Source organism: Rhinoraja longicauda, chromosome 2 (assembly GCF_053455715.1).
Source record: "Rhinoraja longicauda isolate Sanriku21f chromosome 2, sRhiLon1.1, whole genome shotgun sequence".
In the NCBI taxonomy this organism is placed as follows: Eukaryota; Metazoa; Chordata; class Chondrichthyes; order Rajiformes; family Arhynchobatidae; genus Rhinoraja; species Rhinoraja longicauda.
The window spans coordinates 71,726,090-71,740,798 of NC_135954.1; the positions used below are offsets into that span (position 1 = coordinate 71,726,090).

Consider the following 14,709-nt stretch of genomic DNA (forward strand, 5'->3'; position numbering starts at 1 on the left):
CGTCCATCACAGTGACTCCAAACACCCCCTCACTGTGATGGAGGCAACAAAACTTCCACTCTCTTCCCCACGCCCACGGACAGACAGCTCGTCCCCGACCGACCCGCACAGTCCCCGCACCGGGCGCTGAAACGTCCCGCGGCCGAACCGGGCGATGAAAGGCCCGCGACCAAGCCTTGCGCAGCTAAGTCCCGTGGTCGAGCCGCACCGGGCGATGTCAAGTCCGCAGCCGAGCCGCACCAGCGATGAAAAGCCCCGCAGCCGAGCTGCACCGGGCGATGTTAAGCCCCGCAGCCGAGCTGCACCGGGCGATGTTAAGCCCCGCAGCCGAGCTGCACCGGGCGATGTTAAGCCCCGCAGCCGAGCCGCACCGGGCGATGTTAAGTCCCGCAGCCGAGCTGCACCGGGCACTGTAAAGTCCAGCGGCCAAGCCGCACCGGGATGTAAAGTCCAGCGGCCAAGCCGCACCGGGCACTGTTAAGTCCAGCGGCCAAGCCGCACCGGGATGTAAAGTCCAGCGGCCGAGCCGCAGCGGGCGATGTTAGGCCCCGCAGCCGAGCCGCACCCCGCGCCGTGAGGAAGAGAAAAGTTCCCCCCCCCCACACCCACCCACCCACCCACACCACCACCCCCTCCCACACATACACAACCCAAAAAAATATATAAAAACCATCCCAACACCGACACACAACAAAAAAAGGGAAAAAAAAGACGGACAGACTGCTAGTCAGCCGCTGCCGCCACTTGTTTGCAATCTAAACCATCTCAATCTCCACACATGCTTATTTAATTCAAAGAATTTCCAGAGTAGAATGTAAATGCTCAAAAAAATGTACAGAAACAAATCTATTCCCATGGTTAAAGAAAAGAGCAAGTTTGAGTATTAAATGTTTATTGCATTAGTTCTATGAGTTTAAATAATTATCTCAATGTCCTTTTATTTTTGTCTTTCCTTGCAGGTGTGTTTCAGATAATCAATGAAACTCATGATGTGTTGTTAAATATAAAAGTCAATAAATTAATTAAAATAAAATAGTTATTCAAAAGTTTTAAAACATTTAAAAGCATCTAAGTAACTAACTCAGAGTACTGGCCAATGTCCCTAGCAGCCATCCACTCTATTGAAATGAACAGTCTCAATGCTTGTGCATTAAGATCTAACCTAGTGCATATCCCCCAGCAATTCATTACTGAACTGTACTGTAAACCACATCAGTAGTCCAATATTAGAATGCAGTTGGGAAACCACCATAAAAGAATGACCAAATTGGGACTTAAATATTTGCATAGGAATTTCAAACTTGAAAACAGAGAAGTACCAATAGTTCCATTTGAAACTTCTGAGAGATCCCAACATGTACCAACCCGATAAATCTGATAATTACAGATCAAGCATATGGCTTGATAACTCTAATATAACCATTAAATAGTATGCATTCCAATTCTTTCATTACATACAACTTGCATTATCCAGTTTTGAATTAATTGTGCAACAATGTTTCCCAGCTTATGGTATGTCTATTTATTATTTTATTGATAAAACGTCATGGTGAAATAAGTATAGCATTATCATGTCCTTTTCTTTACTCACTGCCCAATCAGTCATTTTCTGTATTTCTAAATTAAGGCCTGTTTAAGGATAAAGTATTCTCAAATGTGAACCAGTTAGGAACACATCATTTAATTTGTTATATTCACTTAGGTTTGTATTACATTTTTAAAATATAATTTTCTGACAAAGTTTTATTCTATCGCTTTTATATTTAGATATGCCTTGCACTGCGTTATTTGCACAAAGAAAAAAGAATTGTTCACAGAGATCTTACGCCCAACAATATCATGCTGGGTGAGCAAGACAAGGTAACAATAAGTAAGTATGTAATGTAAATGCATTTGTGCAAACCAGGCTTGCAATTGTTCCTTGTTTGTTTTGTGTAGTCAGTGCACTTCAAAGTAATCTGTTATAAATTAATGTACCCACTAACTTTTAAGGCCTACTAAAATAAATAATAACCAATGCAATGATGGCAGATTCTAAGGATTTTACAACGATTTTTTGTAACCCTGAAAACCTGGTTGCTTGTCACTTTAATTATTTCTCCTACTCCCTCTTTGGCCTTTTATATTATTCCTAAAAAGCAAAATTGTAGAACTGCAATTCATTAGTCCACTTGGTACTTTGTAGCTGTCTTGTTATTTTCCCCCATGATATTTGTGTAAGATGGGTATACCATGACCACTGGGAGTATATAAGCTATAGCTTGGGATGTGCTGTTCATGGTTAGTGTGGTGATCAAACCTTGTTGACATTTCCTTCCCTAACCAGTAGAATTTGAATAGTTTGTCAAGTCAAGTTTATTGTCATGTGCACAAATGCGGTGAGGTACAGGTGGAACGAATATTTTACTTGCAGCAGCATCACTAGCACAGAGACACAACGCATAAAACATAAATTGTACATAAATCACACATAGCTCTACATCTTGGCTTGCCTTTTCTTGGCTTCCCTTCCTGAAATATTCACCCATGTTCTAGGTCTTATATAAATCTTTAATATTTGATAATACTGTATCTCATGTTATTTTCTGCTTATAGTCTCATGTTTTATTCCTTTCGTGTTTAATACAATAATTTATTCTTGATCTTGTTTATACTGCTCCATTCCTTCTAACATGAATATCTTTAAGTTCTGATTCTGGTGCAGTATCATATGTATGAAATATTAACCTCTCTCTTTTTTCCATGGGTACTAATTTCCCTCCTGATTATTCACAGCATTTCTTCATGTTTCCAGCATCCATTATATTTTGCTTTTTGGATTTCTTGGTCCTGCCACTAGATGGCATTGTAGTTCTGGATAAAATGTAGTGCCTTGCAGTACAGAAATAAGCCCTTCAGTCAAACAATTGAAAACGTTTACTTGTTTTTCTAAGCAGGGCTTGAAATGTGGTGCTGCTAATTTAGCTGACAACATTTTAGCCTACATAGAATATTTAACCTTTACATTGCATTCCACCCCTTGGAGTTGTTAGCCTACATTAGCACCCTTCGAACCATATATTCTGAGTATACAGGTACAAGCAATAATACTCTAAAGTTCAGTATAAATCATCAGTCACAGAAGAATATGACCATTCCAGAAGATTGATATCCTCCAGGTGCTGATCTTCTCTCTGCAAATTCATCATAATCCCATTTTGGTTCAATCATCTGGTATGGTTGCCGGAACCAAACAATCACCAACACATAGATAGATACAAAATGCTGGAGTAACTCAGCGGGACAGGCAGCATCTCTGGAGAGAAGGAATAGGTGATGTTTTGGCTTGAGACCCTCGACCCGAAACATCACCCATTCCTTCTCTCCAGAGATGCTGCCTGTCCCGCTGAGTTGCTCCAGCATTTTGTGTCTATCTTCAGTTTAAGCCAGCGTCTGCAGTTCCTTCCTACACACTAGTCACCACACGTGCTGGTCAAAAGCAAGTACTATGGTCTGATATCCATGGAAGCTGAAAGACAAAGTAATACCTGCTCTTATTTCAAGTAAAATATCTTATTTGAGCTCTGTAGGTGTTCACGAATCTAAACAAACCAGCATTCACTGTCCCTGTGTTATGTTCCAAAATGTATTACCTTGCCCATCTGGAATAATTTTTACCTTTTGCGGAGGGTTATTTCCACCCTTCGACAGTTTGGAAGCTAGAGTATGAATCGGAGTAGGCATGAAGTTATTGTTGTTAGAATTCATCATCAGGACCTTCAGTCCTGAAAAGTGTGATCCATGTAGTAAGATATAAGCTGCTGAAGGCCACGGAAGGTATTACCCTGGTCTGCCTTAACTGAAGGAATTACCATTAAAAGGTCAGAGAAGGTGTTGACCATTGTTAAAAGTTATTGATATTTTTGTTGCAGAGGAAGTGGGCCAACGTCGTTGATCTGCCAAACCTGCGCAGGGCTGCTCCCTCACTTAATGTGTGCCATTGGTTGTTTAAATAATGGGTGGTTTTTCACTCTTTGACAGACTTCGCACTGAAACACACTCTCTAACTTTTTCAAAGGAGAGTGACAGACCTCTCTGGTCAGCCCACTCTACAGGACAGAAGGTACTAGGGTGTGTGTCGGATAATGTGTGCATTACCAGGCAATGACCTGGTCACTTCCCTCTGCACCCTCTCAAATGCAGTCATGGGCTTTCTATGATATAGTGATCTGAACAACAATCTGTCAAAGTTTTGTGAAATTGTACTATAACCTCTATAATCTTTTATTCAAAGCCCTCAAGTAATGGAGGCCAGTACCTCATATGCCTTATTCACTCTCTTACCTATTGGTGGTGCCACATTTGGGAATCTATGAACGTACACCAAGATCACTCTTTTCCTCAATTCTACAGTTCATGGTGGATCTCCTACCTTTGTTGGACCTCCTGAAATGCATTGTCTTTACTAATCAGGATTAAATTTCATCTGACATTGCTCTGCCCAATTTACATAAAACTAGTTTTCCTCATTATCAACGTCACTGCCAATCTTCTTGTAATCTGCAAATTTACCAATAATTCTTCCTATATTTGTATCTAAATTGTTAATATATATGACAAACAGTATGTGTCCCAGCACCCTTTCCTTTGGTACGCTGTTGATCACAAGCTTTAATCACAAAAACATCTCTCCATCATCATCCTCTCCCTCCTGTTACCAAGTCAAATTAGATCCAATTCACCAACTTGCCTTGGATCTCATAGACCCTAACTTTTTGAACCAGCCTTCCATGTGGGAACTTGTCAAAGATCTTACCAAAGTCTATCTAGGTTACATCAACCAAACTGCTCTCACCCTGCATATTGTTACTTCTTCAAAACCTCAGATCAAATTGGTTAGATCTCTGCCTATTAAAACCTGAGTCAACATTTTTGGTTATCCCATCCTTTCCAAATGCAGATTAATACTGAACATCTGTATTTTTTTCCAATAACTTCCCTACTACTCGCATTAGACTCACTGGCATGTAATTAACTGGCTTATCCCCACTGCCCTTCTTGAATAAAGGTACCACATTTACTATTCTTCAGCTGCCTGGCATGTCACTTGCATTTAGCTATTATTTATTGTCAGGTTCCCCACAATTTTCTTGCCTCACAGAGAAGCATGAGGTATATTTCAAAGATATTTATCCGCCTTTATCCTCATTTGTCACCTTTCCTTTTTGAACATTTTATTAAGTTAGACATTTGGGTGTAAGTTGTTAAACTGACTTTTTGAATGGGATTTCTTTATTTTGATAGTTACTGAGAAAATGCTTCAACAATTTCATTTTTGCTTAGAAAACTGGATGAAGTTAAATTTATAAAAGAAACAAAGAATTTCTCTTAATGTAGCAAATTATTAAGTATTTTTTTAGAACAAAAGAGCTAGATACAAAATGGGAAATGGAAAGAAAGATAAGTTATGAGGGAGGTTTTAAAGACGTTTCGGAAAGGGCAAACATCTCAGTAAAAAAGTATGCCATTCTTTGTTATTAAGGGGCTGCATGTGATCTAGCAGCTCAATCTTTATTAAAGGGAAGCTGATGCTGAAGTACCAGCCAAATTAATGCATGTTCAATCGTGAAGCAACTAATCCCATTACTTCCTAATCCAAATCTAAAAATTAATACTGGCAGTCCTTACTTATATTCATCTTACAGTATATTGTCAATTTATTATCTTTGAATAATTGTGTAAATCAATCCATTCTGCTTGCAGTTTTCTCACAGACTCTTGGCTTTCAATGAATTTAATAATATAAAATGTAAAATGCCTGATGGAGAAATTGCAAAATATAACTTAATATATGCAATGACGTACATAACTCCGATCCCTTTCATGTTTAAATGCGATATAATTCACTGTGACATCATGAAATAAATCAACTAAATTTAGCCTGCATCCTCTGCATTGATGTACTAAGAAAAGGGAAAGAAAAGGCTTTTTACAGCACACATCCTGCAATTAATTATATCTAGAGAGATTATTATTATCCTCTCAACTGCATGTAATATAGCACTTTAACTGAAATTACAGTTGTTGAGCTGTAAAAATAAAAGGATGCAAGTTGTATTCAGAATTGGTAATGTCGTGCATTGCTACTGATGATGTTACCGAGGCAGTGATGTTACAGTTAGCTGTCCTTTCAAGACTTCTAGAGGAAGAGATGAAATAATTGAACAAATGGTACACAAGGGTAGCAATAGGGAGCAAGCGCTACATTACTAATTCTTAAAAAGAAACATTAAGCTCATACCCAATATTTCTTTCTCAATCAATTTAATAATAACATCAAATTGAGATGTTTATTACATTGGTAGATGTGGGATCTTGGTCTGCACAAAATGTCTGAAAGGTTTGCTCAAAATATAACAGTAACTATCAGAAACATAATTCATTTTTGCAAACTATTTCAGTACACTTCAGAGTCATGATGAAGTACCTTAAATGGAAGTTCTTTCTTTTCGATTGTGAAGATTAATCTCAATTTCTTCCTTTGAAGTATGTAAATTTGTTCTCTGTTCCTGTCCTGTTTAGGCTAGTTAGGTCATAGTTATAGATGATTTCTTGCCTGCCAACACTACTAAGACATGGCATTTGTTTAATGTCACTGAAAACCTTACTTCTGGTAGTCTTCTGTCATGTGAGTTCATATCAGTTGAACAGTCAGTTCTACGAGGTCTGCATTTTAACTTGTGCTGATCAATATTAGTTTTTTTTTGTGAAGAGAACTATGAACCCTTGGCCTAATCTCAGCATCATGAGAGAAAGACTGGAAGGTATCTTGATCAGGGCTGTGTGTGACACCAGTGACTCACCAATAATTAATTTATCAATACTCAATGTGTATCCTACTGTGTGCAAAAAGTATACAAAAGAGGTGAATTCTACAGGTGACTTGAGAGCACTAACCTTGACATGAGATTGACAATAGGCAGATTGTAAGAGAGTGACTACCTTTGATTTCAAACCAGAATTTAATTTGAGTACATTTTTTATGTCTAGACTATTTTTCAATTTTTTTAAAGGTTTGAAGATTGAGAAGATGCTCCTTGGACATGTTTACTTTAGTTTACTTTGTTTTAGACCTGCAGCACATTAACAGGCCCTTCCACCTACCGCGTCTGATCGACCAGCGATCACCCCCATACAGTAGCACTATCCTACACACTAGGGACAGTTTACAAATTTATCAAAGCCAATTAACTTACAAACCTGCGTGTCTTTGGAGTGTGAGAGGAAACCGGAGCACCTGTACAAACACAGTACCCGTAGTCATGATCGAACCCGGGTCTATGGTGCTGTAAGGCAGCATTGTGCTGCCCATTGTGCTTAAAAAAATGAGAGAGAGGTTGAAGGCAGATGCTCCTGGTGTTTGTGCAAACTCCTTTCATGGAGGCAAATGTCTTAATATCATGTGCAGAGCACGCAGATAGCCATCAGTGTTGCCAATCTATTCCAGTCTATTACAGCACAGAAACAGGCCGATTGGCGCACCACTTCCAAACTGACTTTTTTGCCTATCTACATTAATCCCATTTGACCTGATTAGGATGGAATCCTTTTATGCCTTTTCTATTTGAGTTTATCTAAATGCCACTTAAATTTAAAGATTGTAACTGATTTTACCACCTCCCCATACTGCACTGTATATAAAAAAAACATACTTCTCAGATTCTGTCGCCCACCGATTTCCTGCTAATTCTAACATCTCTTGTGAGCTCCAGATAATCTATTATTGAGTTACAATGCAACGTGTCTGTTGTTTCCAGTAACTCAAGGCCATGGAAGCCTCTGTCGGAAAAACTGGGTATTCTTACTGGTTTAGTTGATAACTCTCTGATGCTGTATAAAGTGCCATTTGTGCTGAATCTCTATACACCTTGATGTATTTCTTGAACTCTCTGTTTCACAGAGGGATCTCATTTATTTTGGATTGTTCTTTTTTAATCGCTTGTATTTGAACAATTTCAAAATGATTCATCTTACTTACTGTAAACCTACATATTCACACAAACTTTTCCAAAGCAAATGTTAATGATATAATAGTTTGGCACAATTTCTGTACTGATTTCCAACATGTACACAACATTTGTAATGGTTCAATGGTTCTTTATTATCATATGTACAGTGAAATTCTTTTTTTGTATATTGTTCATTTATTTTCTTACTGCACATTTTCAATTGTAGCTGATTTTGGCCTTGCAAAACAGAAGCAAGAAAACAGTAAGATGACTTCGGTTGTTGGGACTATCTTATATTCTTGGTAAGCAAAACACATGCATTTTGAAGTTCAGTCACTATTATTGTATGTACAAGAAAAGAGGGACAAATAAACACTGAAGTCCTGCAAACAACCTGTGAATATCTAATCAAATCTATTTTGTTGGAGGAGTGTTGTTCCGTCCTTCTGTGGAGCATCTTGTCTTGTGGCTCCATGTGATTATTTTCAGACTTCAGTGAAATGCCTAGATTCTATACTCGAATTGAGTGTTAATGGAATGCATAGTCTTTGAATTGGGTGATACTTTAATGTTGTTTAAAAGGTTTAACCTACTTCATAGCAATCTTAATTGGGCCACAATATTTATCTGGTCTTTAGGGGTGGAAATTCAACGTAGGTTGGGAATGAGGTAGAGAAGCGAATGCTGATGAAAGCTCGGTCCTCGCAAATCTTGCAATGAATTTAGGTACAATGTAAATGTAAATTTGAATTTGTTTTTGGCTTCAAACAACCTTTGAAGTCCTGCCACAATGTGAAAATCTACTGATATTCTGAGTCAAAACTTGTCATATAATATCTTGTCAGTAAAAACTTGTTTCTACAGCTTTTAATTAGCTTCTTTTTGATGTTACATATTATTGTAATTAATTTTCAACTACACCACATAAATTTAAAGTGAGCACTGCAACTAGGGACCCGGCAATGGGAAGGGAGTGCAGGATCTTGGAGCCTTGATGAGTGGAAAGGGAGCATAGGATCCAGGGACTCAGTGAGTGGAATCCAGAGTCCCAGTGAATCACAAGAGAATTTAGCAAATATTTCCTTCTGATGCAGTCATTGGGATTTCCAAATTGTTGCATTGCAGATTACTGTAGATCATTTGAGAATGATGATTATAGAGTTAAACAGCACAGAAACAGGCTTTTCAGCCCATTATGTTTATGCCGACCATCGAGTACCCATGCCAGGCAACATCTTTGTAAGTCACCTCTCCACCTTCTCCATTACAATTACATATTTCCTATAATGTAGCACATAGAAATGCCCATGAAATTCCAGTTATGGCCAAACCAAAACGTTTTACGAAGTTGTAACATAATCCTCATTCCATTAAATTTCACGCCTCGGCCGAAGAAGGCCAGCATTCCATCTGTTGCCTTCACCATCTTATCTACCTGTAGGGATATATAGACATACACAGTCCCTCTTCCTCAATTTTCCCTAGGGCCCTAACATTCATAGAACATGTCCTAGCCTTATGAAGACCCCCAAAGTACATCACCTTGTAAGTAGGATTAGATTCCATCTGCCATTGCTTAATCCAGCAGATTAATGTGTTCTGTAACCTAAGATATTCCTCCTATATGTGACATTTAAATCATATGTTCTTAGTAGTAGAACAAATTATATAAGCAACATATATTGGCCAAATTAAGTATTGCTATTAAGTTACCAGCACACATTGCAATCAAATTTGTTGCCCTTTTGTGAACTTCAATACAAACCCAATGAAAAAAAATGATTTAGGTCAGGGCGGCTACCGTGGCGCTGCGGTAAAGTTGCTGCCTTACAGCGCTTACAGCGGCGGAGACCCGGGTTCAATCCCGATTACGGGTGCTGTCTGTACGGAGTTTGTACATTCTCTCCACGACCGCATGGGTTTTCTCCGGGATCTTATGTTTCCTCCCAAACTCCAAAGACGTACAGGTATGTAGGTTAATTGACTTGGTGTATGTGTAAATTGTCCCTAGTGTGTGTAGCATAGCGTTAATGTGTGGGGATCGCTGGTCGGCGCGGACTCGGTGGGCCGAAGGGCCTGTTTCTGCACTGTATCTCTAAACTAAACTAAACTAAATTAATGTAAATATAGGTGCTTTGATAGTCGACATGGATTTACTTGATAGTTGGTCAAAGCGCCTGTTGCACATTGGATTGTTAAATAGTGGAATCTGACTACCCCTACAAAATACCAGGAGATTCTAGCTCCCAGTTTCTCTGGTGAGTGAATAACCTTACTGTTATGCTTCTGATGGAAGACGGTTGACTTAATATTTGGCAAACCATTCCACTAATTTGGCAAACCATTCCACTAATTTGGCAAAGTTATAGATAGAAATGAAAGAAATAGTGGCATTATGGTTCTGGACATTTTGGACTAATTTTGATTGTGGTACACGCTCATGAAATTTTGATTATCTCTGTAATTCTTTTCAATAAGAATCAAGCAGGCTATCTTATGTCATTAGTTATAATACTATTACTTCAATCAGCACTTGTTACTCATCTGTTATTCCATTTAGTCCTGAAGTAGTGAAGAGTGAACCATATGGAGAGAAGGCAGACATTTGGGCTGCGGGATGCATACTGTATCAAATGGCAACGTTGAATCCTCCCTTCTATAGCAGTAACATGCTCTCATTGGCGACAAAGGTAAGAAAATCAAGGAATTCATAAATGAGTTTATGTAAATTTAAACAAAACCAAAGCAGCAAATATAACTAATATTTATCGCTGATATAACTATTAACAGCTCAGTTATTTATGAAATCTATAACAGAATCTATACGTGCGGGTAAATATATCACGGACTTATTGGAGCATATTTATTCAATCAGTGACATGCACTAAATATGGACATTCGGCATGGCTTTGTCTTGGCAGCTCACAATCTTATGAACGATTGACTTATTTGATGAGTTAATCCACAAATTATGAGTGCAGTTGAAATAATGGATGGTTTGAAAATTATTGAAGAGGTACTGCAAAGGCTGGGAGGAGTTAAAGTAAATAGGTCATCTGGTCTAAATGGCAAGCGTTTTAGGTTGGCGAAGGATGCCTAAAGAAGAAGGGTTCTTGACCTGAACAATTAACTGTTTCTCTTTCCACAGATGCTGCCTGATCTGTGCATTCCAGCATTTTATTTTTGTTTCAGATTTCGAGCAGGTGTAGTTTTTTAAACTTTCAAGCCCAACGGTTGTCAATTTCCAATTGTTTCTAGATACAGGGGAGTTAGAAGACTCGACAATAGCAATTGTAATGCCCTTTCTCAAATAGTAGAATTTTGATCTGTTTTGGATGATGATCAATATTTCATCAGCATGGCTGACAGCAAATTTTCCTCCTTAGTGGCAATCTAATCCGTAATGTCAACTTGTTGGTGATTTAAAATAGTGGCTTACCATCAGCTTCTTATGGACTGAGTAATAAATTCTACAGAAGGCAAGAATAAACATTAAACAAAATATCAGTCATCTGCAGCTGATGGATTGAGGGCTCATAAGGTCCAAATTTATTAACTCTCTGTCATGATGATGCTCTCTATTAATTCTATTAAATCTGGTGAACTCAATTTACATTCAATAATGAAATCCTACTTGATCTTTTGAGTGGGATTTGCCCCATTTCTTAATAACAAAGCGAATTTTGACCAATGGCAAGGTGATTACAAAGATATCCTAGTTTTTGAATATGAATAATTTAAAAATTATTTCAAACAGATTGTAGAAGCAGCATATGAACCAATACCAAAAGGACTCTACTCTCACAAAGTACAAGAGACTATCAAAAGGTAATGTATGCTATATGTCAAGTAATTATTGAAAAAGCTCAACTGAATCAAACTGATTAATTCTCAATCAAATTGTATATCTGCAAAGCATCATGTACCAATAGAACCACAACAAGATGAATGATATTGCTCGAAGCTGTTAAAAACAGTCTAGCTGACAATACATAATGAGCCCTAATGGAGAGACAAAGGTAAGTGTTAGTTGTGTAATTAATAGTTTTACTGGAAGAAGCTATCACTCACACAGCAAATTAATATCTATTACAGAAAAGTCTCATGGAAATTCTTCCTAGAAATCAATCGTAGAATGCTGTATCATATAGCCCCTTAATAACGAGTTATGTGTGCCAATGGCAGCAAGTGTACACAAAGTATACAATGCACCACAGATTTTGTTTTACATTTTATTAATAAGGCTGTAATATTGAAGTTGTTAGAGTAAGGAAAGCTCTATGAGATTAAGGGTACTTTGCTTCACAGGTTGCTCAGTTATTTTTCATATATTCATTTACAACATTTAATCTCCATATTTTTTTACTACTATTCATTCAAGGGATGTGGGCCATTCTGAACTAGCATTTAATTGCTCTTCGATAATTGCCTTGAGAAAATGGTGGTGAGCTTTCTCTTTAACTGCTGTTGCCCGTGAAATATAGGTACAGCCATGATACTGTTCGGGAGTGAGTTCCAGGAATATGAGCCAACCACAGTAAAGGAACAGTAATATATTTCCAAATCAGGCTGCTATGTGCCTTAGAGGGCAACTTCCATGTGGCAAACTTCCCATGCTTTTGCTGTCCTTGTTTCATCTAGCTGGTAGAGGTTGTGGGTTTGGAAGGTGCCATCTTAGAGTGAGTTGCTGCAGTGCATCTTATAGATTGGAGAAACGTCTGCCACTCTGCTTTGGTTGTGGAATGAGTGAATAGTTGTGGATGGGATGCCTATCAACCAGGCTGTTCTATATAGTGACAATCTGCTGGAGTGTTGTTGAAGCTGTACTCATCTGGACAAGTGGGGAGTAGACAATAGGTGCAGGAGTAGGCCATTCGGCTCTTCGAGCCAGCACCGCCATTCAATGTGATCATGGCTGATCATTCTCAATCAGTAGCCCGTTCCTGCCTTCTCCCCATACCCCCTGACTCCGCTATCCTTAAGAGCTCTATCTAGCTCTCTCTTGAATGCATTCAGAGAATTGGCCTCCACGGCCTTCTGAGGCAGAGAATTCCACAGATTCACAACTCTCTGACTGAAAAAGTTTTTCCTCATCTCCGTTCTAAATGGCCTACCCCTTATTCTTAAACTGTGGCCCCTTGTTCTGGACTCCCCCAACATTGGGGACATGTTTCCTGCCTCTAACCTGTCCAACTCCTTAATAATCTTATACGTTTCAATAAGATCTCCTCTCATCCTTCTAAATTCCAGTGTATACAAGCCTAGTCGCTCCAGTCTTTCAACATATGACAGTCCCGCCATTCCGGGAATTAACCTAGTAAACCTATGCTGCACGCCCTCAATAGCAAGAATATCCTCCCTCAAATTTGGAGACCAAAACGGCACACAGTACTCCAGGTGCGGTCTCACTAGGGCCCTGTACAACTGCAGAAGGACCTCTTTGCTCCTATACTCAACTCCTCTTGTTATGAAGGCCAACATTCCATGGGCTTCTTCACTGCCTGCTGTACCTGCATGCTTCCTTTCAGTGACTGATGCACTAGGACACCCAGATCTCGTTGTACGTCCCCTTTTCCTAACTTGATACCATTCAGATAATACTCTGCCTTCCTATTCTTACCACCAAAGTGGATAACCTCACACTTATCCACATTAAACTACATCTGCCATGCATCCGCCCACTCACACAACCTGTCCAAATCACCCTGCAACCTCATAGCATCTTCCTCACAGTTCACACTACCATCCAGCTTTGTAACATCTGCAAATTTGCTAATGGTACTTTTAATCCCTTCATCCAAGTCATTAATGTATATTGTAAATAGCTGCGGTCCCAGCACCGAGCCTTGCGGTACCCCACTATTTACTGCCTGCCATTCTGAAAGGGACCCATTTATCCCCACTCTTTGCTTTCTGTCTGTCAACCAATTTTCTATCCATGTCAGCACCCTACCTCCAATACCATGTGCTCTAATTTTGCCCACTAATCTCCTATGTGGAACCTTGTCGAAGGCTTTCTGAAAGTCGAGGTACACCACATCCACCGACTCTCCCCTGTCAATTTTCCTAGTTACATCCTCAAAGAATTCCAGAAGATTAGTCAAGCATGATTTCCCCTTCATAAATCCATGCTGACTCGGAACGATCCTGTTACTACTATCCAAATGCTCCGCAATTTCGTCTTTTATAATTTACTCCAGCATCTTCCCCACCACTGATGTAAGACTAACTGGTCTATAATTTCCCATTTTCTCTCTCCCTCCTTTCTTAAAAAGTGGGACAACATTAGCTACCCTCCAATCCACAGGAACTGATCCTGAATCTATAGAACATTGGAAAATGATCACCATTACGTCCACAATTTCTAGCGCCACCTCCTTAAGTACCCTGGGATGCAGACCATCAGGCCCTGGGTATTTATCAGCCTTCAGTCCCATCAGTCTACCCAACACCATTTCCAGCCTAATGTGGATTTCCTTCAATTCCTCCGTCACCCTAGTATCTCTTGCCACTAGAACATCTGGGAGATTGCTTGTATCTTCCTTAGTGAAGACAGATCCAAAGTACCGATTCAACTCGTCTGCCATTTCCTTGTTCCCCATAATAAATTCCCCTGCTTCTGTCTTCCAGAGACCCACATTTGCCTTGACTATTTTTTTCCTCTTTACATACCTAAAAAAGCTTTTACTATCCTCCTTTATGTTATTGGCTAGTTTACCCT

General features: G+C 39.2%; 1 protein-coding gene across 1 annotated transcript in view; it reads left to right on the forward strand.

Moving 5' to 3' along the window:
- The window catches only part of nek10 (NIMA-related kinase 10), a 104,015-nt gene that overhangs the window by 51,071 nt on the left and 38,235 nt on the right, over positions 1-14,709 (forward strand). The window contains exons 22-25 of the mRNA XM_078420782.1: positions 1,768-1,870; positions 8,215-8,290; positions 10,549-10,678; positions 11,746-11,816. Coding sequence (XP_078276908.1) covers positions 1,768-1,870; positions 8,215-8,290; positions 10,549-10,678; positions 11,746-11,816 — 380 coding nt within the window. The remainder of the gene's footprint in view (positions 1-1,767; positions 1,871-8,214; positions 8,291-10,548; positions 10,679-11,745; positions 11,817-14,709) is intronic.